We start from the raw sequence: 26,828 nt of genomic DNA on the forward strand, positions 1-26,828 counted from the left end.
TTTGGCTGCGTAGGGTCTTAGTTGCAGCACACAGCGCACAGGTTCTTTGTTGAGGTGTGCAGGCTCCAGGGCAAGTGGGCTCAGTAGTTGTGGCGCATGGGCTCTCTAGTTGTGGCGCGCAGGCCCAGTTGCCCCGTGGCATGTGGGATCTTAGTTCCCCAACCAGGGATTGAGCCAGTGTCCTCTGCATTGCAAGACAGATTCTTAACCACTGAATCACAAGGGAAGTCCCTTTCCATGGTCTCTTGCTGTCTCTTTAAGTGGAATCTTTAGGTGGTCTGTGACCCAGAGAAAAATCCCCACAGTGTGGAGAGAGGTAGCCAGAGTATAGGGTCTGGGGAAGTGTTGCAGTAATGTTATCACTGATGCTATATTCAGTAGAACCTATTAATTATAATAGTTAACAGAGATTGGGGACTTACTATACACCAGATACAGTGGTTTATATGTGTATTAGCTCATCTAATGCTCCGTCTTAGCTAGTAGTACTTTTATTATCTTTCTTTTACAGATGTGAAGTCCTTTTTTTAAAAAAAACAGAACTGAGAGGGTAATCCTCAGTATTCAAGTCCATTGGAACCAGTGTGAATTTTTGAGTTTTTTATTTGAGCATTTTAAACTCTTCGTAAGGATTGGTATTTCATGACTTTATTCTTTCTTGGAGGTCTTCCAATGAGAAAATTTACTTATGCTCTTAATAGAATAAAACTTGTTATCTTGCAACTACCATATGGGTCCATTGGAAATCAGACATGATATGGGATCTTAATGATCCTATTTTCCTATATCTTAAAACATTTTGCTGTTTCACCATCTTAGGAATTACTTCATTATTACTCATCAGTTTTTTCCTACCATGTTAAAGGTGACTAAGACAATAAGAAAACTAAAGAATGACAGCATTGCCTAGAAGAATGATACAATAGTGAGATAAATACTTTTTGTTTGTTTGCATTGCCAAAAAGAAATCTGGAGAAACTATTTATGTAGTTGTTTTTTTTAATGTTCATGCAACACAATTAAGAATTTTGGAATTTTTCATTTTTGCACATGATGGAAAGAGACTACAATACCAGCTGAATACGTTTCACAATTATTACACAAATCAGAAGATGACTGCAAAGAGATAGCACTATTGACTCTTAACAGTGATGGCAAAATTGATCACATCAGTGAAATTGCGGGCTATAAGTGTTCCAATGATGATATCCTAAGTGAATTTTCTTAAAGAGTCATTGAATAATAATGTATTTTTAAGGACAAAAGGAAATACGGTATTGTATTAGTCAAGATTCTCCGGAGAAACAGAATCAACAGGATACATAGCTATATAGAGATTTATTTTAAGAAATTGGTTCACATGATTGGCAAGGCTACTACATCCAAAATCTGCAGGGTAGGCTGGCAGGCTGGAGACCCAGGAAAAGAGTAGCAGTACAAGTCCAAAGGCAGTCTGCTAGTAGAATTCTTTCTTGTCCAGGGTAGGTCAGTCGTTGTTCTATTAAGGTCTCCAACTGATTGCATGACACCCCCTCACGTTATGGAGGGCAGTCTGCTTTACTGACAGTACACCAATTAAAATATGTCTCATTCAGAAACACCCTCACAGAAACAGCAGAATAATGTTTGACCAAATATTTGGACACTGTGACCCAACCAAGTTGATGCACAAACTATCCCAGGTATTTTCATTTAGATAGTTGTTCAACAGGAACAACTCCAACAAGCAACATTTTTTTAAAGAATCTGGACCATCCTATTTTGCTAAGAAGACATGATACTACTTCTTTTATGATGTTTATGCACTAAAATATACTTGATATATTTGTTAGTGAACAAATGCTGAAAGTAAGTGTGTGTACAAAAGTGATTTGAAGGAAATATATAATATAGAAATTTTTTTAAATTCATGGAATTGAACATTCTAATTGGTATTTATAAATGTAAAAGTAATGGTAAACTAGAACCTACTGGAGATGAGTTTGAAATCTGGAATCAACATTTACAAGGAGGATGTTTCTGTATCATTCAAGGTTTTCCAGAGAAAGAGCATCAATAGGAGATACCCCCCCACACACACACACACCCAAAAGATTTATTTTAAGGAATTGGCTGACACTATTATAGGGATTGGCAAGTCTGCAATCCATAGGGTAGACCAGAAGGCTGGAAACTCGGACAAGATTTCTGTGTTACAGTGTTAAGATGGAATTCCTTCTTCTCCAGGAAACCTCAAACTTTTGCTCTTAAGACCTTCAGCTGATTAGACGAGGCCCATCATGTTATGGAGGATAATCTCCTTAAAGCCAACTTTAAACCACGTCTTCAGTGTTTATCATCGTAAATGTTGATCACATCACAAAATCTGCACCTTCATAGCAACATCTAGACTGATGTTTGACCAGACAGCTGGACACCATAGTCTTATCAATTGGGCACATAAAATTAACCATCACAGTCCACCCTTTGTCAGCTTAGCAGCACTTACATGCATCTCTTTAAACCACACTTAATCTCCAAATCAAGACAGTAAAGTCTTACTTCCACCTAATGTGATATAACTATCCTGTGTACTATCAAAGACACAGTAACTCTTTCCCTAGAAGATGATGCAAAGTCCTTGGGTGAAGATCACTTTTTTCCTTGATCTCCTGAAACTTAAATACTATGGTGTTAAGTTAATAATAGCTATATATCATGATATAAAGTTAATATATCTTATGTGATAAGGGAGGAAAGATAAGAGAGGGAAGAAAACAAAGGTACTTTACACACACACACACACACACACACACATTCATAACAAAGTAAGGAAGGAATAAGAATTATAGTCCTGGTGGCGCAGTGGTTAAGAATCCGCCTGCCAATGCAGGGGACATGGGTTTGAGCCCTGGTCGGGGAAGATCCCACATGCCGTGGAGCAACTAAGCCCGTGTGCCACAAGTACTGAGCCTGCGCTCTAGAGCCCAGGAGCCACAACTGCTGAAGCCCGCGCGCCTAGAGCCCGTGCTCTGCAACGAGAAGCCACCGCCCTGAGAAGCCCGTGCACCGCAACAATGAGTAGCCCCTGCTGTCAGCAACTAGAGGAAACCTGCGTGCAGCAGCGAAGACCCAGTGCAGCCAAAAATTAAATAAATGAATAAATTTATTTAAAAAAAAAGAATTATAGTCCTCATTTCTACAAATGGTCACATGGTTGTAGCTTCTTCCATTACCCATTCCATACTGCATTTGCTCTCAGGTAGCACCTCAGTCTGTGGTGGTTCTTTGCCTGGTGAGGTGACCCAAACCATCATTCCTGAAAGGTCCAGACCATTGGCAGTCCTTCCTGAAGTGGGCTGTTGCAATTTTCCATTGAAATTAATCACAGGACCTGGTAGTAGTCAGGGATCGCCTGGGTTCCAGGCGTACTCTTCCTTACCTCCATTGTGGAGGGGCAGTCCAAGTTCCCCTTGGTAATCAGGATCAGTCACACCCGCCAACACTGTAACTCCCTTCGTTGCCTGTTGGTTCTTTTTGAGGAAAAGTTTATAGAGGACAGTGGTGAAGAGCTGGGGTCCACTTCCTTCCACCGTATGCCATATTAACTGAGATTTCTGGAAAATACATAGTGCAGGGGCTGGCACATAGGCGGCACTAGATAAGTTATGATGGTTATGATAGCTGTGGTTGAGATTGTGCCATTTGGGGGTTGAGGAAGAATTTATAGATTAGTCCAGTTTCTTCATTTTCTAGAGAAACAACCAATATCCAGCAGTAAAAAAAAAAGTCAAGTCTCCTGAAGGGGATAGGAAATGATCTTTTAATGAATGCCTGTTGTCTGTCAGAAACTTTATACAGGTTGCCTTGTTACACTTCCTGTCAAGCTTGTAAGGGAATTATCTTCATTTTATTAGTAAGGAAATGGAGGCCCAAAGAATTTGAGTTATTCATGAGAGACACAAATCCATTGAGTGGCAGAATCAAGATATGAATTACCAAACTGTTTGAATTTCCTAACTAGACTTTTACCATTTAATCACATGCCTTCTTCCTCCTAGTTCTGTTGTACCATGGCACCTTATTAAATTGCATTTTCTCAGTTGAGAGGAGAACATCTACATTGAGATTAGGAAAGTTTCCACAGTCCAAATTACTATCAATTATCAATTAGTTATTGTGATTCTAGTTTTTTACTGCTCTGTATTATTGTTTTAAATAACTCCTTTGTTATGAATTAGGTAATAATATCTATTACTAAAACTTGGTGTTTTAGGTCCAATCATATGCTTCTGTTATTTAGTCCTAATGTATAAGTTGAATGGGAAATGGTGGTCATTTATATTTGGTAAATTTACTTGTGATAAATATTGTAAATAATGTAGGAGCTGCTGAAGAGAAAAAAAGTTCAAGTGTTTTGAAACTTGATTCTCTCTATATATAAAGCAAGTAAATTTTTAGATCAAGGAATTGTGTTGGCCTTTCTTCTTCACTGACAGATTAGAACTACAGCCCTGTTCTTGATATGTTTACCCTTTGACTATTATAATAATGTGTAAAATACCCCTGTCCAACTGAAAATACTAAAATAACTTATCAACTAAATGAAGTTTGAAGCATGTTTTATTTTATTTTCACTGCCAAAAAAGCATATTTAATTATGTATTTATAATGCATATACATATGTATATTTATTTATTTATAGTGTCCTAATTGTTTTGTAACATTTACTACTATGTCTCTTGTACCTTACTATAAAAAAGCTTTTTTATTTTAGCCAATTAAGTTTCCAAATTATGCAATAAAATCTGAAGTTTTATACACATTTTCATCACAGAATTATGGGCGAGATTTACACTCATGAAACAGAACAGTGTCCATTTACTCCTCCTGTCTGCTTTGAATTTAGGGGTGTTTTTCTCATCTGTAAATATAGGATTCCAAATTCTGCTGTATAACATATCAATCTGCTGTGATTTCATCTTACAGTACTCTAGTTTTTTTGTTTATTTGTTGTTAGTAAAAGCACAGCTTTCTAGGTTATATAGATCTCCCTGTGGCTAAATTAGGACTTCTGGCATTTTCAGAGTTAATGTGGAATTGTGGATGTTGAGAACTTTTAGCAATGAACGGTGTTACAGGGATATGATACAATGACATACACTTTGTTATACAGTGAATAGAAAAACTATGATATTTATATCCAACTCAATTTCATATTTTTCTTCCTCTTATTTGGTGATTTTTTAATTTTGCCTTTTACCTCTTAATGAACACCAAAGAAAATAATAACAGTTGTGTGAACTCTAAGTTTTTTTTTAATGTTTTCTCCTATATTCTATTTCCAGTAACATTTATTTAGTCTTGAGTATTGTAACTTAGCTTGTAAAAATGGTGCCAAAACTCTTCAGCTTTTCTGCCTTTTATTTTAGTTTTTACATACATTGATTGATAGTCCTCTTATGTAATCCTTATCTGCCAATATTTGCAAATCAGGGGGTCTACAATTTTGAAGACTGAGTTCCAAGTAAAGAGTTACATGGACCTCTCTTAGATGGAAAATGCTTTTAGCATAATAAAGATAATTTTACTTCCTGTATTTATTAATTATTGAATATTCTATCACCTGGAAATTTAATTGTACCTATAGCACTAACATTAAATTTGCCTCTTCTAAAATTCTAGTTAATTTAATATTACATTATTTTTTTCAGCTGAAATTTAAAAATGTTTTTTAACAAACTCACAATTCTCAAATTGAATGATATATCTTATAATAAGATATATTATTGATAATAAGATACATTATCTTATAATAAAGATATGATCAAAGTTTTTATTTGGTCAGATGTGTTCCTGATAATCTGTTAACTAATCAAACTTAGACTGGAAAGTTTTCTCTGCTCAAAATTTAGAGTTAGTCCTTGCCATTCATATGTTAAGGAGTCATGTGTAATGTTTGCTAAGCTAAGACTCAGTTTATTCAGGGAGAATGAACTAAAACTGGTGTTGAGTGATCCTTCCTCAGCTGTTTGTCCAGATAGATCTGAGCTTGGGAGTCAACTGGTTGCTAAGTTTACAAAGAAATGTGTATTGTTAATATTTATACTTTAAGGAGATTCAGTCAAAACACAAAAATTGCAATCTATTTTATGTCTGAAAGTTTTAGCCAATTGTTACCTAATTTGGTTGTGCAAGTTAAAGTTTCTCTGATTAATAATCTGCTATATTTTTCTTCTTAACAGCTGTGCTTACAGTATAATAGAAACAAAACGTAGAAATGAAAATAATTTTTCTAGTACAAAGTAGTTTCACTTTTTAAAATTATTTGATTTTAGCTATGCCTCAGAGCTGAGCAATTTGGTTTATTCGACTTTTTCTGTAATTCTGTAGCTAGTTGTGATTTAGATTCCTATTTATTTATTTAAACATTGAAAGAGAAAACTTCTAAAGCTAGATTTCTAAATCAGATATTTTCCCAATAGTGATATGTTTGAGATTTTCTTTAGTCACATTTACTAATTAGTAACTGGATAAATTAAGATGACTTTTTTGTTTTAGGAAGAATTTGGCTATAATGCAGATACACAGAAACTGCTGGCTAAAAATGGAGAAACTCTTCTAGGAGCCATTAATTTTTTCATTGCCAGTGTGAACACTTTGGTGAATAAAACAATTGAGGATACATTAATGACTGTGAAACAGTATGAAAGTGCCAGGTAGGTATAGATTTTCATTATATTGTCTGTTTTACCAGGTGGTACATAATTCGGTTAAGGTTTTGGGTTGCAAATAAGAGAAACTGACTCTGGCCAATATGGGCAGAAAAAGAATTTATTAGAAGGTTATAGGGTAGCCCACAGAGCTAACAGAAAGGCAGGAGAACAGATTCTAGAAACAAGCAAGAACCAAAGCCAAGTTAATGCCTCGGAAGAATCTGATTAGGGTACTTGATGCTGCTACGGCTCCCATAAATAAAACTTTCCAAAAGGCTACTGAGTACTTTGCTTCATTGCGTTGAGAGTATACGGTGGAGCGTTGGCCATGTGCCCAAACCCTGCCTGCTAGGGAATAGGGAGGTGGAGGACTCCTGGCTCCAGCTTCCTTGGAAGAGGACAGGGCCCTGTGTTCTGCCAGGTAGATACCAGATGCCCTTTCTAATCTGGCCTAAGCCTGCCTCTTCAACCATACTACCACTGCTTCCCTATAAGCAGTTACACTGCTTCTGCAACAGCCAGACTCATAGTTTCAATTTCTCTTGACTATACTATAGCTCATTTCTGCCTCCATGATTTTGTTTATGTTGGTTATTCAGATTATAACCAGCCTTCAAACTCTTCCAAATTTTACCTTTTACATAAAGTATTTACCTTATATTTTCATAGTTTTTTATAATGCAGTGTTTTCATACATCTTTTTATACACACACACACACACACACACACACACACACACACGATTTCTCTATCTCATAACCATCCTGTTAGGTAAACAAAATGCATATTAATAGGTACTTAGAAATGTCTAAAAAGTAGCAGATCTACGATAGCATTTTTCAACTTTTGATTCCAATTTTTTTCCCCCACTCATTCCTGTCCCCTTTGAGTTTTTTTCCTCTGAACACTTGATTTCTTTATTTGCTGTTATATTTTTTATAGCATAGTTGAAGATAGTGCAAACTTTATTTATTTTTTTAATGTATCTAAGTAGTTTTAATGTATAAAACACCATGGGGTCTCAACAAATTTAAGCTGTAAGAAAGAAATAGATTAAATTCTTTTTTTTTTTTTTTTTTTTTTTTTTGCGGTATGCGGGCCTCTCACTGTTGTGGCCTCCCCCGTTGCGGAGCACAGGCTCCGGACGCGCAGGCTCCGGACGCACAGGCTCAGCGGCCATGGCTCACGGGCCCAGCCGCTCCGCGGCATATGGGATCCTCCCAGACCGGGGCACGAACCCGTATCCCCTGCATCGGCAGGCGGACTCTCAACCACTTGCGCCACCAGGGAGGCCCTAGATTAAATTCTTGATTACTAACATTTCAGGGATGAAATCTAGCTTTAAGACCAAATGGCTTTTTGAAGACATTTTAGAATACATATAATGGTATGATTTTTAGAGAATAATATTTTAGAGAATAATATTTTTATAGTTCTTTTCTAATTTTTTGAAATCTTAAAGTAAATTAACAAAAGAATCAATAATTATGTTTTAACAGTTTCTTGATGTATTTTACAGATTGTTTCCTTAGGAGTAATCTCCCAAGTGTTTCAAACATTTGTATGAGAGCAAGAAAGGTTTTCTTTTGTTAAAATGTATTTCTATAGATTAGAAATAAAACTTGTTGAATCTAGAGTAGGTCAGTCTTAAATAAGAAACAGTGAAACGTGATCTTTGTATTCTGAAATTTTTTATAGCATAGTTGAAGATAGTGCAAACTTTACCTTTTGGATATATAACTTTACTTTTGGCCTCTTGATGTAGTTTAATGATGTGAGAAATGCCTATGAAAACTCTAAACTCATCTAGTCTTTTTGCTGTTGAGTACTTATTCTTAAGTATATATGTCTTTATGCTTTATATAGCTAAAAGCCCAAACCATTTGGAAAGTTAACTTTTTTTTCTTAAAATTTATTGGTGGTAGTTATTGAAAACATTTTTGTACCTTATAAACACTTATACAATTCCAATTCAAGCTATAAAAAGTTACTACCATGTTCTGTCTGTAGCTTGCCTTTTTACACACACCCTCCTGACTCTCCTGAAACTCTCTTTTTTTTTTCTATTGAACTATAGTTGATTTACAGTATTGTGTTAGTTTCAGCTGCATAGCAAAATGATTCAGTTATGTATATATTCTTCTTCAGATTCTTTTCCTTTATAGGTTATTACAAGATACTGAATATAGTTCCCTGTGCTATACAGTAAATCCTTGTTGTTTATGTATTTTATATATAGTGGTATGTATCTGTTATCCCTCCCCCCATTTCCCCTTTGGTAACCAAAAGTTTGTTTTCTATGTGTGTGAGTCTGTTTCTGAGTTGTAAATAAGTTCATTTGTATTATTTTTTAGATTCCACAAACAAGTGATATCATGTAGTATTTGTCTTTCTCTGTCTGACTTAGTTCACTTAGTATGGTAATCTCTAGATCCATCCATGTTGCTACAAATGGCAATATTTCATTCTTTTTTATGGCTGAGTAGTATTCCATTGTATATATGTACCACATCTTTATCCTTCATCTGTCAATGAACACTTAAGTTGCTTCCTTGTCTTGGCTACTGTAAGTAGTGTTGTTGTGAACATTGAGGTGCATGTATCTTTCTGAATTAGAGTTTTCATCTTTTCCAGATAAGAGCCCAGGAGTGGGATTGCTGGATCATATGGTAACTCTATTTTTAGTTTTTTAAGGTACCTCCATACTGTTTTCCGTAGTGGCTGCACCAATTTATAGTCCCACCAGCAGTGTAGGAGGGTTCCCTTTTCTCCAGACCCCCTCTAGCGTTTATTTATTATTTGTAGACTTTTTGATGATGGTCACTCTGACTGGTGTGAGGTGATATCTCATTGTAGTTTTGATTTGCATTTCTCTAATAATTAGAGATGTTGAGCAACCTTTCATGTGCCTAGTGGCCGTCTGTATGTCTTCTCTGGAGAAATGTCTATTTAGGTCTTCTTCCCATTTTTTGATTGGGTTATTTTTTTGATATTGAGTTGTGTGAGCTGTTTGTATATATTGGAAATTAAATCCTTGTTGGTCACATCATTTGCAAATATTTTCTCCCAGTCCATAAGTTGTCTTTTCATTTTGTTTATGGTTTCCTTTGCTGTGCAAAAGCTTATATTTGATTAGGTCCCATTTGTTTATTTTTGCTTTTGTTTTTATTGCCTTGGGAGACTGATCTAAGAAAATATTGCTACAGTTGATGTCAGAGAATGTTTTACCTATGTTCTCTTCTAGGAGTTTTAAGGTGTCACGTTTTATATTTAAGTCTTTAAGCCATTTTGAGTTTGTTTTTGTGTATGGTGTGAGGGTGTGTTGTAACTTCATTGATTTACATGCAGTTGTCCAGCTTTCCCAACACCACTTGCGGAAGAGACTGTATTGTCTCCATTGTATATTCTTGCCTCTTTTGTCAAAGATTAATTGACCATAGGTGTATGGGTTTATTTCTGGGCTCTCTGTTCTGTTCCATTGATCCATATGTCCATTTTTGTGCCAATACCATGCTGTTTTGATTACTGTAGCTTTGTAGTATTATCTGAGGTCTGGGAGGGTTATGCTTCCTGCTTTGTTCTTTTTCCTCCATATTGCTTTGGCAGTTCTGGGTCTTTTGTGGTTCCCTACAAATTTTAGGATTATTTGTTCTACTTCTGTGAAAAAAGTCATGGGTAATTTGAATAGTGATCTCATTAAATCTGTAGATTGCTTTAGGTAGTATGGCAATTTTAATAATATTAATTTTTTCCAATCCAAGAGTATGGAATATCTTTCCATTTCTGTGAGTCACCTTCAATTTCCTTTATCAGTGTTTTATAGTTCTTAGCATATAGGTCTTCCACCTCCTTGGTTAGGTTTATTCCTAGGTTTGTTTTATTTTTGTTTGTTTGTTTTGTTTGATGTGATTTTAAACGGGATTTTTTTTTATGGAAGGTTAACTTTTGATCTTTGCACAAGAAAAGATGCTTCTATCCTATGCTGTGTTTGTAATTTTCAGTTTAGTATTAACATACTAAATCAGATTCTTAATGACTTAGATAGGAAGGTCAAGACAAATAGCTGTGGTTGTCAGGTGGGAGAAGGACACAGATGGATCTGTGTGCCTTATTTAGGTTTTGGGCTTGGTTTTTTATTTTTCTTTATTGTTTGAAGTATTTACTAACATAGTATTAAAATCAGAAGGTGGGAAAAAAGAAACAGAAGAAATCTATCAATATGATTTCCCTCAATAACATTGCAGGAATGTCTCAATAAGGTATCTTTCAGTGGGACTTCCTTCAGTTCCCAGTAATTGGTTTTCCAGTCTCTGTTTAAATCCTTTCATGGGCATTGCCAGTATTTTTCAAAGTATATACATTATCTCAAAGTATATACATTTATTATGTAAATTTTTCACTTCTGTAAACTGTTTGGTTCTTTTCCAAATCTATTCCTATTCTTAGTATCCTAATTTGTTTTCCCTTTTACCTCTTTAATCATTTTAAGCATTCTTATTTTCTAGTCTAAAAAGATTATTTTAAATATGTGCTTTTGAAGATGAAAATTCTTTTGTTCCAAAAGTATCCCCTATCACTTCCCAGTTAAGAACTACATGAATCTAGTTTCTATAGACTTTGTAATTGTCCACCTGTCCTGAAATATATTTTAGCTACTATTTTTAGTTTTAGGTATTTTAAAATATAAAATATGTTTCATTTGAAATATGTCATATGTTTCTCTTCAGCCTTAATTCCTAACATGCTTTTAAAAATATTAACCCATATTAAAGAAAGACAAATATATTAGATGTCACTGTTCATACAGAAAACATTTTATATTAAATTTGCGAAGGAGAAAAATAAGCCTCTAGAGGTTAAATGGTTTGTTCCCAGGAATCAATTTCAAAGCCAAAATGAAAACCCATGGACTCCTTACCTTCTATTTTTGATCATTAGGCCTCAAGCCTGAACTGGACTAATCTCAAATTTTCACATCTAATTATAAAAAATAAGTTTCATGTCTTATGATGAGGAATCTGACTTAATGTACAATGTGATATAAAATCTCAATTTATCCAATGTATAGGTTTGTTTAAAACTTGAGCAAAATTATAAACCAGGTTATATGTACTTGGTAGCTGGTTATCAGGAAACCTTTAGAATACCTCTGTGTGTACTTTAAAAACCAACAACAGTAATGACCTCATCCCATGATTTATTCTCTTTTATTGAAATTGCAATATATGATTTTATTCATTAAGCTTAGCTTGGTGGTTAACTTTTCTGTACATTTATAGAGTAGCTGCGGCATTGACTAGTTGTAACACTAAAACATTGTCTACTGAGGGATAACACTGAAAAAGAACCCCAGATTAAAAGTTTCTCAGTAGCTGAATTTTCTTCTCTGTCAAAACCAGAATTTATTGAGTTTTAGGGCAAGGGTCAGCTATTTGATCAGCACAAAAAGTGGCAGTTTAGGCAAATGTCTGGGTGGCCTTTTAATGCTCCCTATTATGTATTGTACAAGTATTTCCTAGCTGTCTGGTGCTTCGTGTATAGAAAATCTTATAACAGCCCATTCAACACTTCTCCATAGCAGCACCAACAAGGGAGCCTATTGTGGTCAAAACTTTGCAGATGTGGACACCTGCTCTCTAGAAGTTTTATAGATGCCATAAAGTAACCAGCTATCACTAACTTTATTGGTATGGACTCAGGGCAGACTGGCAACCTTGAAGTGAAGAGTTGCATTTTGAAAACTTAATATACTTCTCTTCCTAGTGTTAATGAGCACTGTTAGATAAGCTCTTAGGGGAAGTTTTAGTTTGACACCATCTACAAACTGGATATAAATGAAAGGATATAAGGTCAGTATGATAACTTTGACTGTGTTTAAATTAACTGCTGTTATTTAAAAGTATACCCGAGGCTATGAGGAATATTTGTCTTCACATTAAATCACCACACATTACTGTTTATTTTTGTCTACTTCTCTCTCATTTTTTGCTGTTTTTAGTATGTTTGCTTCAGGCCATCCCTCTTCTAATTTGGCTGAAATAATAAGCACTCTAAAAATATTAGTTATTAGCAGGTGTCCCAAGGACTTTGTACATATATTTTTTTGTGGAGATTATCATTCCCATTTGTAGATGAAAAACTGAAGCAGAAAGAGAGAAAAAAAAACTAGCTCAAGACATTAGAGCCAGTGAAGGGCCGAGTGGTCATGCAGTTTGGCCACAGAACCCATGGGATTTAACTTGCCATTCCCATGTCAGTCTTGCCTCCTGAATTTTTAGTAACTGTCTCCTCCTCCTTAGCGTCACTGCCATTATCCTTCCTGATTCAGTGACTCATTTCTCTTTTGCCCAGTCTTCTAATTGGTTTCCTTGCTTCTGATTTCTTAATCTTCTACTCTGGTCCATCCTCCATGCCTTATATTACCACTAGAGTCACCTTTCTATCCTGAGCAAATAGAATGTGTCACTTTCTAGATTAAAGTTCTTCCATGGCTTTCCATCACTTGTCCTACTGGAGTCAATCTGATCCCTTTAATATGGCCCGTAAGGCCCTGCTTAATCTCAATCCTGCCTTCCTGTCTGATACTAATTCCTTTCGTTATCTTATTCCAACTTCAGGTTCTAAATTATTGAATTACTTCCCAAATATGTCATGGTAACTTACAGATCTATGCCTTTGTTCATGCTGTTCTCTTCCTGAAATATTCTACCAATTTCCCGGTCCCAATCCACCTCATAAACTCTTACCATCCTTTGAAATTTAATTGTTTTAATTCTTTTCGGAGATGCCTCTTCAGATACCTGATTAAGTAATTCTTCCTCTTGATTTCCACCATACCTTATCTTCCTTCCCCCATGGCAGTATCCATTATCTCATTTTGTTGTCTGTTTAAGGGCTTCTCTCCCTCTAGGCTGTTAGCTTCTTAGATAAGCTATGAAGATGAGCAGATAGTTTTCCTTTATAGCACAGTGCCTGGAACATAGTTAATACTTAATGTTTGTTGAATGGATCATTGTATCAATGAATGAACAAATGATATGCTTTTGACCCTGAAAGATAAAGTTACTAAATTCAGTATGAGTTGAGAATAAATTAGGCTTGGTGTGAGGGACTGATGTGTTCTTTCTCAAGTCGTATATACATTCTAGAGTAAGTTGTTTATTAATTCCTGAAATAGGAGATATGAATTGTACTATAGATATTTTAATAAAGAGCTTTAGTTTTAGGGCATACGTTTGTGGTGCTGATTTTGACTAAATTAGAGATCACTTTGCTTCTTCCTAGCTGAGTACTGAATAGTTGACACTGCTGGATAAGTCACTGTTTAATTAGCAAGGTAATGCTATGCCTACATGGGTGCTTTGACAGAGGTATTGTAAAGTGCTGTGGGATTGTAGTTTGTTGGTGGTGGGGTAATTATTTCAGTTAGTGGTGGGAGAGTATTAGGGGAGGCGTCTCAGGGAGCACAGGATGATAAGTGCTCTGTAGTAGATGCCACTGTCACGTTCTAAATACTAGTGTTACGGATAGCCGTCTAGAGTTCCCATACGGTGGTCACTAGGCACATGTGTCTATGGATCATGAAATGTGGCTAGCCTGAATTGAGATGTGATGGAAGCTTAAAACACAATGGGGACTTCCCTGGTGCCACAGTGGTTAAGAATCCGCCTGCCAATGCAGGGGACACAGGTTCGAGCCCTGGTCCAGGAAGATCCCACATGCCACGGAGCAACTAAGCCCGTGCACCACAGCTACTGAGCCTGAGCTCTAGAGCCCGAGAGCCACAATTACTGAGCCTGCACGCCACAACTACTGAAGCCCTCGTGCCTAGAGCCCGTGCTCCACAACAAGAGAAGCCACCGCAACGAGAAGCCCGTGCATCTCAACAAAGAGCAGCCGCTGCTCGCCGCCACTAGAGAAAGCCCGTGCGCAGCAATGAAGACCCAATGCAGCCAAAAAATAAAATAAATTTAAAATTTTAAAATTAATTAATTAAAAAAAACAATGGATTTCAGAGACTCAGTCCCCCTCTCCCCCAAAAGTAAAATAGTTCATTAGCAATTTTTTTGCATTGATATATGTTGCAGAGATAATATTTTGGATATATTGTGTAAAATTAAATATACTGTTAAACAGGTGAAGTTAACTTTTATTAGTTTAATATGACTGCTAGAAAATTTAAGTTACATATGTGGCTTGCATTATATTTCCATTGTGCATTGCTGACCTAGACTATACTTTAAGAAGCGCCAGCCCACAGTTAACTCCCTTTTACCAGTTAGTTTATGTCATTCTAAAGTCTACTATCCCAACACAGCCAAAATTAAAAAAAAAAAAAGTCTACTGTCCTCACCTGCTTTGCCTTATCAGTATTAACCAATTCACATGGGGGGTTGATCACTACCCTGATCTTGCTAGCATTACGTTTTAACATCTGTTTTTTTAACTGGTTTTTATTTATTTATTTATTTTAGCCTCATGGCACGTGGGATCTTAGTTCCCCCACCACGGATTTACCTGGCACCCCCTGCATTGGAAGCACAGAATCTTAACCACTGGACCACCAGGGAAGTCCCTAAACTGGTTTTTAAATTGTGGAGGGACTTCCCTGGTGGTCCAGTGTTTAAGAATCCACCTTCCAATGCAGGGGACCCGGCTTTGATCCCTCGTCGGGAAACTAAGATCGAATGTGCCGCGGGATAACTAAGCCCATGCACCACAACTACTGAGCCTGTGTGCTCTGGAGCCTGTGTGCCACAACTAGAAGAAGCCCACATGCCGCAGCAAAGAGCCCGTGAGCCGCAACAAAAGATCCCACGTGCCGCAACTAAGACCCGATGCAGCCAAAAATAAATAAATAAATAAATATTTTAAAAATAAATAAACTGTGGAAATTTTACTCGTCAGTTAATACTGTTCTTGGAAAGGAATAGTTAATGAGATTAAGATGCAGCCCCTCCCCTCCCCTCCCACCATGCTTATATTAATAGCTCTTCGTACCAAAGAAATACTTGATTTTAAAGGCATAAGGTGGGCTTCCCTGGTGACACATTGGTTAGGAATCCACCTGCCAATGCAGGGGACACGGGTTCAAGCCCTGGTCCAGGAAGATCCAACATTCCACAGAGCGGCTAAGCCCATGCGCCACAACTACTGAGCCTGCTCACCTAGAGCCCATGCTCCGCAACAAGAGAAGCCACTGAAATGAGAAGCCTGTGCACTGCAACGAAGAGTAGCCCCTACTCGCTGCAACTAGAGAAAGCCCGTGCATAGCAAGGAAGACCCAACGCAGCCAAAAATAAATTAATTTTTTAAAAAAAGCATAAGGTATCAAATATGTGTGAGAATTATTATATATTAATGTATAATATGGAACTATTATGTAGTTCCACTTCATGTCCTGAACTTATTTCACACTGTCTTTGTAGTGTGCTTCACTTATTCTCTTCTTTCCAGAATTGAATATGATGCATATCGTACTGATTTGGAAGAACTGAATCTTGGACCACGTGATGCAAACACTTTGCCAAAGATTGAGCAATCACAGCATTTGTTCCAAGTACATAAGGAAAAATACGATAAAATGCGCAACGATGTTTCTATCAAGTTGAAATTTCTAGAAGAAAATAAGGTAAATTTATTCTTTACCTTCTGAGATCTTTCTGTGGACTTTAAAGTCACCCTAAAGAGAGATAAATAGAAAGTTTTTTGTTTCTGTTAACTGTCTTTCATTATAGAATTGACCCTTGAACAGATTGGGGGTTAGGGGTGCCAACCCTCCATACAGTCAAAAATCCACATGTAACTCACAGTTGGTCCCCCTGAATCCAGAGTTCCCCGGAGTCTGCGCTTCCACATCTGCAGGTTCAACCAGCCACAGATCGTGCAATTCTGTAGTATTTACTGTTGAAAAAACTTAACATATATGTGGACCCATGCAGTTCAAACCTATGTTGTTCAAGGGTCAACTTTGGAATTGTTGGAAATGGGATTCCATTTATAATCAGCGTTTTAGTTTTTAGAAGTACATAAAATATATTTACCTTTCTGTCAGAAAAGTCATCTTTCACATGTAACAATTGGCAAAAATTACTTGATGTTGATCTTCAGATTGGTGTTGGTATCAAGTGCTTTAAAAAGTTACATAATGATAGATTCTGTTCTGAATATTTTGAAAAATTTTTATTAATGGTAGGTACAGATTTCAAGAAGGGAACATCATTCTTCCCAGTAACTAATAAATGAGGAATGACTGAAAGGTTCCGTTGAGGGCTGCAGTTAGCATAACCTAGAATAAATAAGCCAGGAAACCAGTTTTACACATTATTTTCATGTAACATGAATACATCCAAGGACTAGAACAGTAAGATCTGAGATGGACCTGCTTTCCTTGGAGGTAGAGTCAGGTAATAACAGGCTCCTGAGCTTTGGTTTAAGTGAAGGACTGGTTCCCATGTTTAACATTACATGCATATTCAGTTTGGGGAGGGGGATTGCAGTTCTGAAAATGGAAGAGCCAGTAGTGAGCTGGGTACAGAGGAGGTATAGATCAGTCCTCTGGAGATGGGGTCTCATCATTGCACATTGGTGCCCCCCTTTCTGTGCTTTTCACATCCTCTGAAGTCATAATAGACCTTCAGCTCTGCTTTCTTCCAGGTATGGTCTTAATATTATTCTTCAGTTCTAACTGTCTGTTGATATCTTCTTGTTTTCCTTAACATTTCCTTAGAAACTCTTCTGGCTACCATAAGAGCTGCATACATTTCCTTCAGGCTAGCAGTATCACGCACTTTTTTTTTTAGCTACAGTGGGTGAAAAGTACTGATTTTCCATTACACTGAAACCATTATAGTGTCAGTAAAGGAAACCTCAGCGGAGTCATCAGACAGCTTGCCCAGCACCATTCAGACAAGAGCACAGTGAGCCTTTTAGCGTTCATTAGCTGAGCACGTGAGATGGTATTCATTTCAATCATTTGGTTTAATATTTTGAAGGATAGGAATATGTCAATACTTAGATATAGACGTATATTTTAAATAAAAGTATTTTTTACATACTCCCCTAGAATCAGCACAGTACAGTGTGGTGCTAAATGAAATACGCTAGAATTTTATGGGCTCTACCTAAAACTAATTTGAATTGAAAGAAAGGAATTTGTCTAATTTGGGGGTTCAGGACCTCTGCTAATAGAGAAAATTATTTTAGGAAATGTTTAAAATGGTAATTGTGGTCTATTGGAATCTATTGGTATTTATTGTGTGCTATTCTCTGGATAGTGAGATTATGGGTAATTTTTGTTTTCTGTGTATTTTTCTGTATTTTAGACATTTTCAATGAAAAGTTACGTTGATTTTATAAAAAGGAGAGAAACTTATTTTGAAAGAATTAGTATCCCTAAACCATCTATGTTTATATGGTTCTTGCCAGAGTAAATAAAAATAAGCAAATTATACAAAGATAAATAATGCCTGTGTGACTGCTGCTTCTCTTACTATATAACTGTTTTTGAAACTTGGCAGTAGATCTCCAGATTTAGACATGAATCAGGGAAGGCAGTTATTTGTCAGTTACTAGGCATTTCACTTATATTCTCTCACTTAATCCTCATAACAGCCTTCATACTCAGGAGACACACTGAGAAGTGAGGAAAGAAGAGACCAGCCAGGTCATCTCTGTAAATTGTACATGTCAATCAGGTGGCTCTCACATCCAATTTTATCTTATTGGCATTGAAGAATTTTTAAAGTTGGGAGTAACAGAAAATTATGACTTAAAAACACTCTTCAGGCACCATAGTAAGGGTCTGGACTAGGATCTTTGCATTAGCAGAGAAAGGAAAGAGCAGTAGTTTCAAGGCTGCATGACGGGAACTAGGAAATCACCATAGGAAGCTGGTTTGGACTGAAGCTTATGAGGGATGAAGGTTGGGAACTTGTTCTATTTAACCCAGTATTTAGTTTGAAATGACAACAAGATATTCACATGGAAACAATTGGTGGGAAGTTTATGATGTGGGTTTGCAGTTTGGATGAACAAGGTCAGGGTTCCAGAGATAAAGGTTTAGAAGTCATTACTTTGAGAATAGGGTTGTCATTGTCACATCCTCTCTTCTTTCAACCTTCCTTACTATAAAATAAAAAAGAAAATTGCCTTTATTCTCAAGGATTTTATGTTCTTTTAGAGCCTAGAGATATTCTTTGTTTGGGGTTTTTCCACAGTTGTCATCAAGCTAAGTTTCAGTTTCAACTCAGTAATCATTAATCAGCTGTCTAAAACAAAATCTAAAAGAAACTCTGATCTTTTTATCTTTTGTGTTTAATTCTTTAAAACTATAAAAAGATAATGTTTTTCGTCTCTGTTATTTTAAGCAATAAACAACTATAATTTGGGTGAAGACTTAGATCCATGAGAAAATTTTTCTTTGTTTTTTATTGTTGAGCAACTTTCACCCTTTTCTCTTCTTTTATAGCTCTAACAAAGGGAGGAAAAAGCAAGCCTTTAGGCCTAGGAATTGCCTGTCATTCCTGTTTGCTTTCTTGACAGTTTGAAATGCCTCAAATTGGGGGTTTTCTTCTCTTGTTGAACTACAACTGAATTTGTACCTTAGTATTTCTTTTATGCACAATTGTCAGGTAATCTACTTAGCACTTGAATTTTACCAAAATATAATATACTCTATTTCTTAAATATTGTATATTAAATTTTTTTTTAAATGTAAGTTATCTGAAACATCGATGAGTATGCTATTTTGTAATTTGATGATGTCCTGAAGGCTACTGTTTTTTTCTAACGTTGTTTTTGCAGCTTTTTTTGAGGGTGGCGGGGTGCCAGGGGAGGGGTTCTTTTGGTTCTCATATCCTGGCTTTTGGAGTGCCCTACCATAGCAACACTTCTCTTGCAAAATGCGAGACCAGATAACCAAACAGCTAGAATAGTGCAGAAGTAAAATAGTCACTCAGACTGTAACTGTCGTTATAAATTTTAGTAGCCAAACATTGTGAAAATATTTTTGTTTATTTTTTTTGAACTTTAAAAAAAAATTTGAGAGGGACTGGGAGATGGATTCTTTACTATTATTTTAGAAAATAGAGGTGTTTATATGTACTTAGTCTAACCTTCCTTCTCTCTGGCAAAACAAAGGGAATAGGTGTGTAACATACCTATGTGCATACCGGGGTGTGTATGTGCACGCATTAATGCTGAGAGATATGTGCACATATCCATGTTTGTCATTTCCCCTTAATGGAAAAACTTGAATTCTTCTACTGTTTACAGTCTATACTCTATCCAGCCCCCAGCCCTACCCCCCACCCTCCTGATATATTGTGTTTACCTTTAACCTAAACAACCCTCTGATATTCTCTTCCTTGTTTACTAAACAACACTGAGTTGCATAACAGTAAGGACACAGTTAATTAGGCTCTTCTAATGTTTCTCCTTTCATCAATATTTCTTTTCTTTTAGACCTTTAAATAATGTAACTTGAGCTATTTTCTGACTTAAGGTAGTTTACCTTTTTATTGTACCTTTGAAGGTTCAAAACAAAACAGAAGCTAGAAAATAGAAAACATAGTCAAGAGAGAAAATAGTCATTTCTGGTGCTTTGTAGACTTTGTGGGAACACAAAACACATTGTAAATCAACTATACTTCACTTTAAAAAAAAAAAAAACAGAGAACAAAGTAAACATACTCACATAATGTAAGACAGCTATGTATGTAGTTGTGGTTACCCAGTGACTTTATACAAATATGTACTGTAATAGGAAATACCCAAAGCGTAGTACATTTTTATAACAATATGCTGTAAATGTTTAGAAAAGCTTGGAGAACAAAGGTATTCTTCTCTTTGAGAAGAAGAAAAAAAAAAGCCTCTGAATTTAAAAAATGGATACCTGTTGTCAAATTTTAAGAAACATGTTAATCATTACTTAATATGTACAATCAGATACATTCTTGAAATCTCTTTTTCCCTATTGTCAAAAGAAAAGGACCCTAACTTTTTACTCTTGATATTTTTTAAATAGTCATGCCAGTGATGTACTGTCATCTTTATTTCTGTAACTGTAGGCATATATTCTTGGTATTTGCTCATAAGTCAAGTGAAATTAATTTCTATAGGTAAAAGCACCCGGTTCTAAATAAAAAATAAATATTTATGGATTGAGATGTGTAAATACAGTAAGCAACCTCAACACCGTGCCAAATATGATTACCTACGTTTGGATCCTGTGAAACAGTCCCTTAGTCCTGCAACTCTACTTCCACACTTAATTCCTCAGTGTATTTAATCATGTAATTTGATATAATCTCATGTTGTTACTGTTCTTTTTTTCATTCATTTAACAAACATTTATCAAGTATTATACTCTGTACCAGGAAATGTTCTGGATATTGGTGATACCCAGTAAGCAAAAGTAAAAAAAATTCAACCCTTAGAGTTTATAGCCTAGTTAAAGAAACAACACTGATCAAATCACACCAAAACATAAATGTAAAATTTTGGCTGTGACCAGTGAGTGCTCAGGCTCAGGCTTCCATGTGATGTTGAACATTAACCAGGTAAAGTGAGAAGCAAAGAGTATTTCTGTTAGAAATGGCAGGGTGTGGGAGGTAAACGGCCAGACGATGCAGGCCTTATAGGCCATGTTTGGGAAAATTTATTTGAATATCAGTGGGAAGCCACTGAGAGAATTCTTGGCAAATGATGGGTCTGTTTTTGTTTTTGTTTTAATATTTATTTGGTTGCACTGGGTCTTAGTTGCGGCAGGTGGGCTCCTTAGTTGCAGCATGTGAACTCTTAGTTGCGGCATGCATTTGGGATCTAGTTCCCTGACCAGGGATCGATCCTGGGCCCCCTGCATTGGGAGCGTGGAATCTTAACCACTGCGCCACCAGGGAAGTCCTGGCAAATGACCGGTTTTAAAAATGGTGCATAGATTTTAGTAGAACCTAAGAGTGAATATAGGAGTTTAGCCAAGAGATAATGGGCGCTTGGATTAGTGTTAGTGGAAGTGGAATGAACTGAAGGTTTCAAGAGATACTTACAAGGTAAAACAGAAATACATGTAAAATACTAAGAACAGATTGATGTAATTGGCACCTTTGACATTTTATTCCTTTATTCAGCAAATATTAATGGTTTTTCATATGTCGGTCACAGGGTTAAGTAATAGAAATATAATGGCCTTGTTGTCATAGAACTTTTGGTCAAGTAAGAGAAATAGACATTAAACAAATAATTATAGAAATACAAACCATGATCAGTACTGTGAAGGGAAAATAGAGGGATCTTGTGAATATACAAAGGGGACTTGGCTTGATGTGGTAGAGAAAGTGACATTGGAGCTGAGGATTCAAAGGGATGGAGAGGAGTTACCAAAAGTGTGTGGAGGAAGGAATAGAATATGCAAAAGCCAGTTGAAGCTCAGTGAGGCCAGAGTATGAGGAGAATGGGGGAGAGTAGCTCTGTATGAAGCTGGACCGGTAGGTCAGGCCTACACAAGGATGAAAAGACCTATATACAGGTTATTCATCACAGTGTCACTTGTAATATCAAAAGATGAGAAACAACTGAAACAGTTCAGCAGTAAGGCCTAGTCGAATCAACTGTGGTTCATTTATGCAACAGAATACTTTTCAGCTGTTAAAAAAAAAAAAGAATAGGGATGCAATTGATAGAAAGATCCTCAGAACATACTATTAAGTGAAAAGAGCAAGATGCAAAGCAGTGTATATGGTACAGAACCTTTTCTGTGAGAAAGGAAGGAAATAAGAATGTATAATCGTATTTTCTTGTGTTTGCATAAAGAAAAACCAAAGGAATTAACTAATTAAAATTTCTTATCTATAAGGGGAACAGAGTATTTGGAGACAGGACTGAAAATGAGACTTCTCATTATATGCTTTTTGTGTCCTTTCAATTTTGATCCTACCTATTGAAAGAATAAAATTTGATTTTTAAAAGAAAGGAAAATAGGTATAGATAGAAAATGTTTGTTTTTAAAATAATGTACCTTCTGTTTTCAAAAAGACTCAACTAGATTTCTGTTTTTCTTTTTTCTTTTTTTAAAAAAATATTTATTTATTTATTTGGTTGCACCAGGTCTTAGTTGCAGCAGGCAGGCTCCTTAGTTGTGGCTCACCAGCTCCTTAGTTGCGGCACATGGGTTCCTTAGTTGTGGCATGCAAACTCTTAGTTGCGGCAGGCATGTGGGATCTAGTTCCCTGACCAGGGATTGATCCCATTCCCCCTGCACTGGAAGTGCACCACCAGGGAAGTCCCGATTTCTATTTTTCAAGCATAGCTTAATATACATATTTATATAACCTATAATTTTCCTCTTAGCTTAAAATCAAATGATTGATTCTGTGTTGGAAAGAATAGAAAAACAGTTTCATCTTAAGTGACAGATTAGAAATGATGTGATAGTGCCTTCCATTAATGCAGGAAATATTTTCTTGTATGCTGCCATGTTTGCTGTTTTTAGTGGTTTGACTTCCAGGTCCCTTTAAAACTTTCTGAACACACGTGGAGCAGGAAAAATTTGCCTGTGATTTGCATTGTCTTCTTTCTCTCTTTATAAAAGAGGCAGAAGTTAACTATCTTTATATGAATCATGAAACCAAAAAGAATTGTGAGTTGTGGGTTGACTTTGAAATTAACATCAACCAAGCCATATCTATCCAGAGTCGGTTGGTAATTTGCAGTTCTCAGCTGGTGAATGCAGGAGAGAACACACCCAGCTGACCAGTTCATACAGTCTCTCTGTTGGTTGTGCTAAGATTTCCAGCATGCAGTTTTTGTGAAAGAAAGGTGTTTTGTACAATAGATTTAAAAGCCTTCCAGAGGGATAGCTGTATAATCATGAGTTGCTGTTTTTATGTATTTGACTTAGTTCTGTTTCTTGGCAATTATATTTAAAGTACTTGTGTTTTCTGACCCCTTTTGGTCGTAAGTGACCAACTCATTTGGAGGATAGGTTCATTTTTCTGTTGTTTATCTTATAGAGGAGAGGATTGTTCAGTCCTTTCACTTTGAGTGTATAGGATTCACTTATTAAAATTTACTTCTTGGGAATCCCCTGGTGGTTCCGTGGTTAGGACTCCATGCTTCCACTGCAGGGGGCCCGGATTCAATCCCTGGTCAGGGAACTAAGATCCCGCAAACTGCACGATGCAGCCCACCCCCCCAAAAAAAAATTAACTTCTTGACCATTACTATTGCAGTGTCTCTGTTCTGTTAGATGGTTGGTACTGTGTATGCCTCAGATCCACATTTCACTTATTTTGCCGGCCTTGGGTATCACCCAAGTCAGTTTGCCAGGTTTTGTGATAAAGGTGAGTTTTTAAGTCAGCAGCCAGTGTGAGATTTGAACAGATCACTGATACTCCACCTTGGTTTTGGAGGCGGTGGTATTACTGCACTTTCTTTTTAGCTCCTAGTAGTTACAGTCTCTGAGATTTACTTAAAAGTAAGCCCTTTAATTAGTAAAATCTCAGACGCTACCAGCAGTGTTTAAGAACTTGACTTTGCATTGTTCTTTTTCACCTTTCCTTGAAGTCCTTTCAGTAATGACTCAGTGCTTTCCTGTTGACTATATATACATATGCTAAATTACATATATATATATATGTAGTTAGGCATTACAAATAGCGTGCTTTGGGCTATTTGTAATGCCTAATTCTAAAGAAATACTGTATAATGGTATTATGACAAGCTTGCTGACAAGCAACTTACAGTCTAATGGAGAACATTTAGTAAAATCTAGTCTATACAAAATGCTGAGTAAAGCATGAGGAAGAAGAAACCTAAGAATTTGATGAAGAAAACCTTAGTGTGGGCTAGAAGTACTTGCTGGGCTGGGTGGCAGTGTGACTTGAGCAGGACTACACAGAATGAGGAACATGAGCACTGGCAGAAACAGGTCAGAAAAAAAGTCTTCAAGAAATCCTGGATCATATGTTTCAATGATTTGTAAACTTTTGTTATATTTTCTGTTCTGTTCTTAAAGCAGAACATAGTATTGCTGCTTATGGATGTTTTTTAGGAAAAATAATGGTTTTATAATAACAAATTTTAGGAAAGCTTTTCCATTAAGTTTATAAACAGCTGTTAGGTGCATGGGATGAGAATTTTGTAAGCTGTATAAGAGGGGAAAAAAGTTAGCTTTCCAAGATAAAATAACAGAACCATACTTCTGAAAGAAAACTATTTTGTGAATGTAAAGATGAATTTGAATTGGCCATTGGTTTATCTGTAAGTTCCTGTTGCCCAGTGTCCAAAGGCCAGTGAGAACTGGGTCACCTAATTAATGAAAGGAAATACCCAGTTCCTTAACTGCTCTTCTGGACCTAAATTAATTTTAAACTAGGAGTTCAGATGCTAACTGGAATGATTTCTGCTACTTAATATCTCCTCGAGCAAAGTTTCTTTCTTTCTTCCCCTGTGTATTACGATAGTGCCCAGGGCTTTCTCCAGTTAAAGCACAAATCATACTGTGCTGTGAATGCCTGCTAGTCTGTTTCTTCTCCTAGAGGTAAGCTCCATGGATACATATTTAGGGCATTCCCTTCCTACAGTAAGTGAACTGATGGACACTGACCTTTACGTAATCTGCATATAGAGGAAGCTTTCTGTAAGTATTTTATATAATATCTATATGTATATCTATAATCTGTGATCTAGATGATCGTATACTAGTGTACAGATGATGATGCTGAGGTCCAGAGAGGTTAAGTAACTTGCCCAAAGTCTCACAGCCAGACCAGGATTCAAATCTAGATCTGTTTGACTCCATAGCCCTGCGTTTAGTTAAGTAAATGATGTTATAAGGCTGCTCCAAGAAAGGCTTGGAGGGAAAAGATTGGAGATAACGTTGGAAAACAGAAGCCATGTTGGTCACATCTAAACCTGGAGCTCTTGGAGGGAAAGGTGAGGACAGGGAGTTAGCTAACATGGTAAGCCATAGAACAGAAGGGCCAACAGGCATTTCTGCTAAGGGTGAGAAAACTTGTGCGTTGAGAATTTTAATGTACCATTGGATAAAAAATGATAAGGCGTGGTGCTGTGACTCACTGTTACTGGAGTTTACAGATTGCGTTTCATCAGTTATCTTCTTTTCAAAACAAAACTGCCATTCTTGACTCATAGGATGCTTTTTTTAAAAAAACCCACTTGTCAGTGATTTGTTGAAACCATCCCAGTGAGTCAGAAAAATAAAATCTATCCTTCCACCTCCATATTTGTCTCTCCTTTTTCTCACTCCCTTCCCAGTGCCCACTCCCATATTTCTGATAGTGCTTCTCTTTTTCAGCTGGTAGCTGCTTTCATGACAAACATTTCCGAAGCTATTACAAAGTAATAAAATTATACTTCACAAACCTAATAAAAGGCCAAGACAGGTATACATTCCTGCTGTTACTCTTCTGGTTTCTTACTTACTGGAAAAAGATCAATGATGGGCAGAGAAAGCATATCATTATACATTTTTAAATAGTTGGGAGTAAAGAAAGGAATTAATTCTTTACATGTCAGTGGTTGGAGACTTCTTACTAAAGAATGATTTTGTGGGCTTCCCTGGTGGCGCAGTGGTTAAGAATCCGCCTTCCAATGCAAGGGACATGTGTTCGAGCCCTGACCTGGGAAGATCCCACATGCTGTGGAGCAACTAAGCCCCTGCACCACAACTACTGAGCCTGAGTTCTAGAGCCTGTGAGCCACAACTACTGAGCCCATGGGCCACAACTACTGAAGCCTGCATACCTAGAGCCTGTGCTCCGCAACAGGAGAAGCCACGACAAGGAGAAGCCTGTGCACCGCGAGGAAGACACAACACAGCCAAAAATAAATAAATAAATTAATTAATTAATTTTTTTAAAAAAAGAAAGAATGATTTTGTTCCAGCTTTTCCTTTCATGTTTAAGCCAAGGTACTGCCCCAGTATTGTTGTACACTTAATATAAAGCCCTATTTTATATAATTACTGGAAGAGCCAATAAGTACTTTGAAGAACTTAACAATTGTAAATATATTCAAACTAATAGCTTTTTTAACTAGAAATTACCTCATTTAAAAAAATTACTTCAGTGTCTTTGATAAAAAGGCATGTAATCTAAATTTGATTTGGAAAAA

At 36.5% G+C, this 26,828-nt stretch overlaps 1 protein-coding gene across 7 annotated transcripts in view; it reads left to right on the plus strand.

Annotated features, from left to right (window-relative positions):
• ARFIP1 (ADP ribosylation factor interacting protein 1) overlaps positions 1-26,828 on the plus strand; it is a 127,573-nt gene that overhangs the window by 81,010 nt on the left and 19,735 nt on the right. For all 7 annotated transcript variants that reach the window (XM_060116444.1, XM_060116491.1, XM_060116466.1 and 4 more), the window contains 2 exons: positions 6,541-6,698; positions 16,152-16,326. In XM_060116444.1, coding sequence (XP_059972427.1) covers positions 6,541-6,698; positions 16,152-16,326 — 333 coding nt within the window. The remainder of the gene's footprint in view (positions 1-6,540; positions 6,699-16,151; positions 16,327-26,828) is intronic.

The sequence above is a fragment of the Mesoplodon densirostris genome, chromosome 1, assembly GCF_025265405.1.
Source record: "Mesoplodon densirostris isolate mMesDen1 chromosome 1, mMesDen1 primary haplotype, whole genome shotgun sequence".
Taxonomy (NCBI): domain Eukaryota; kingdom Metazoa; phylum Chordata; class Mammalia; order Artiodactyla; family Ziphiidae; genus Mesoplodon; species Mesoplodon densirostris.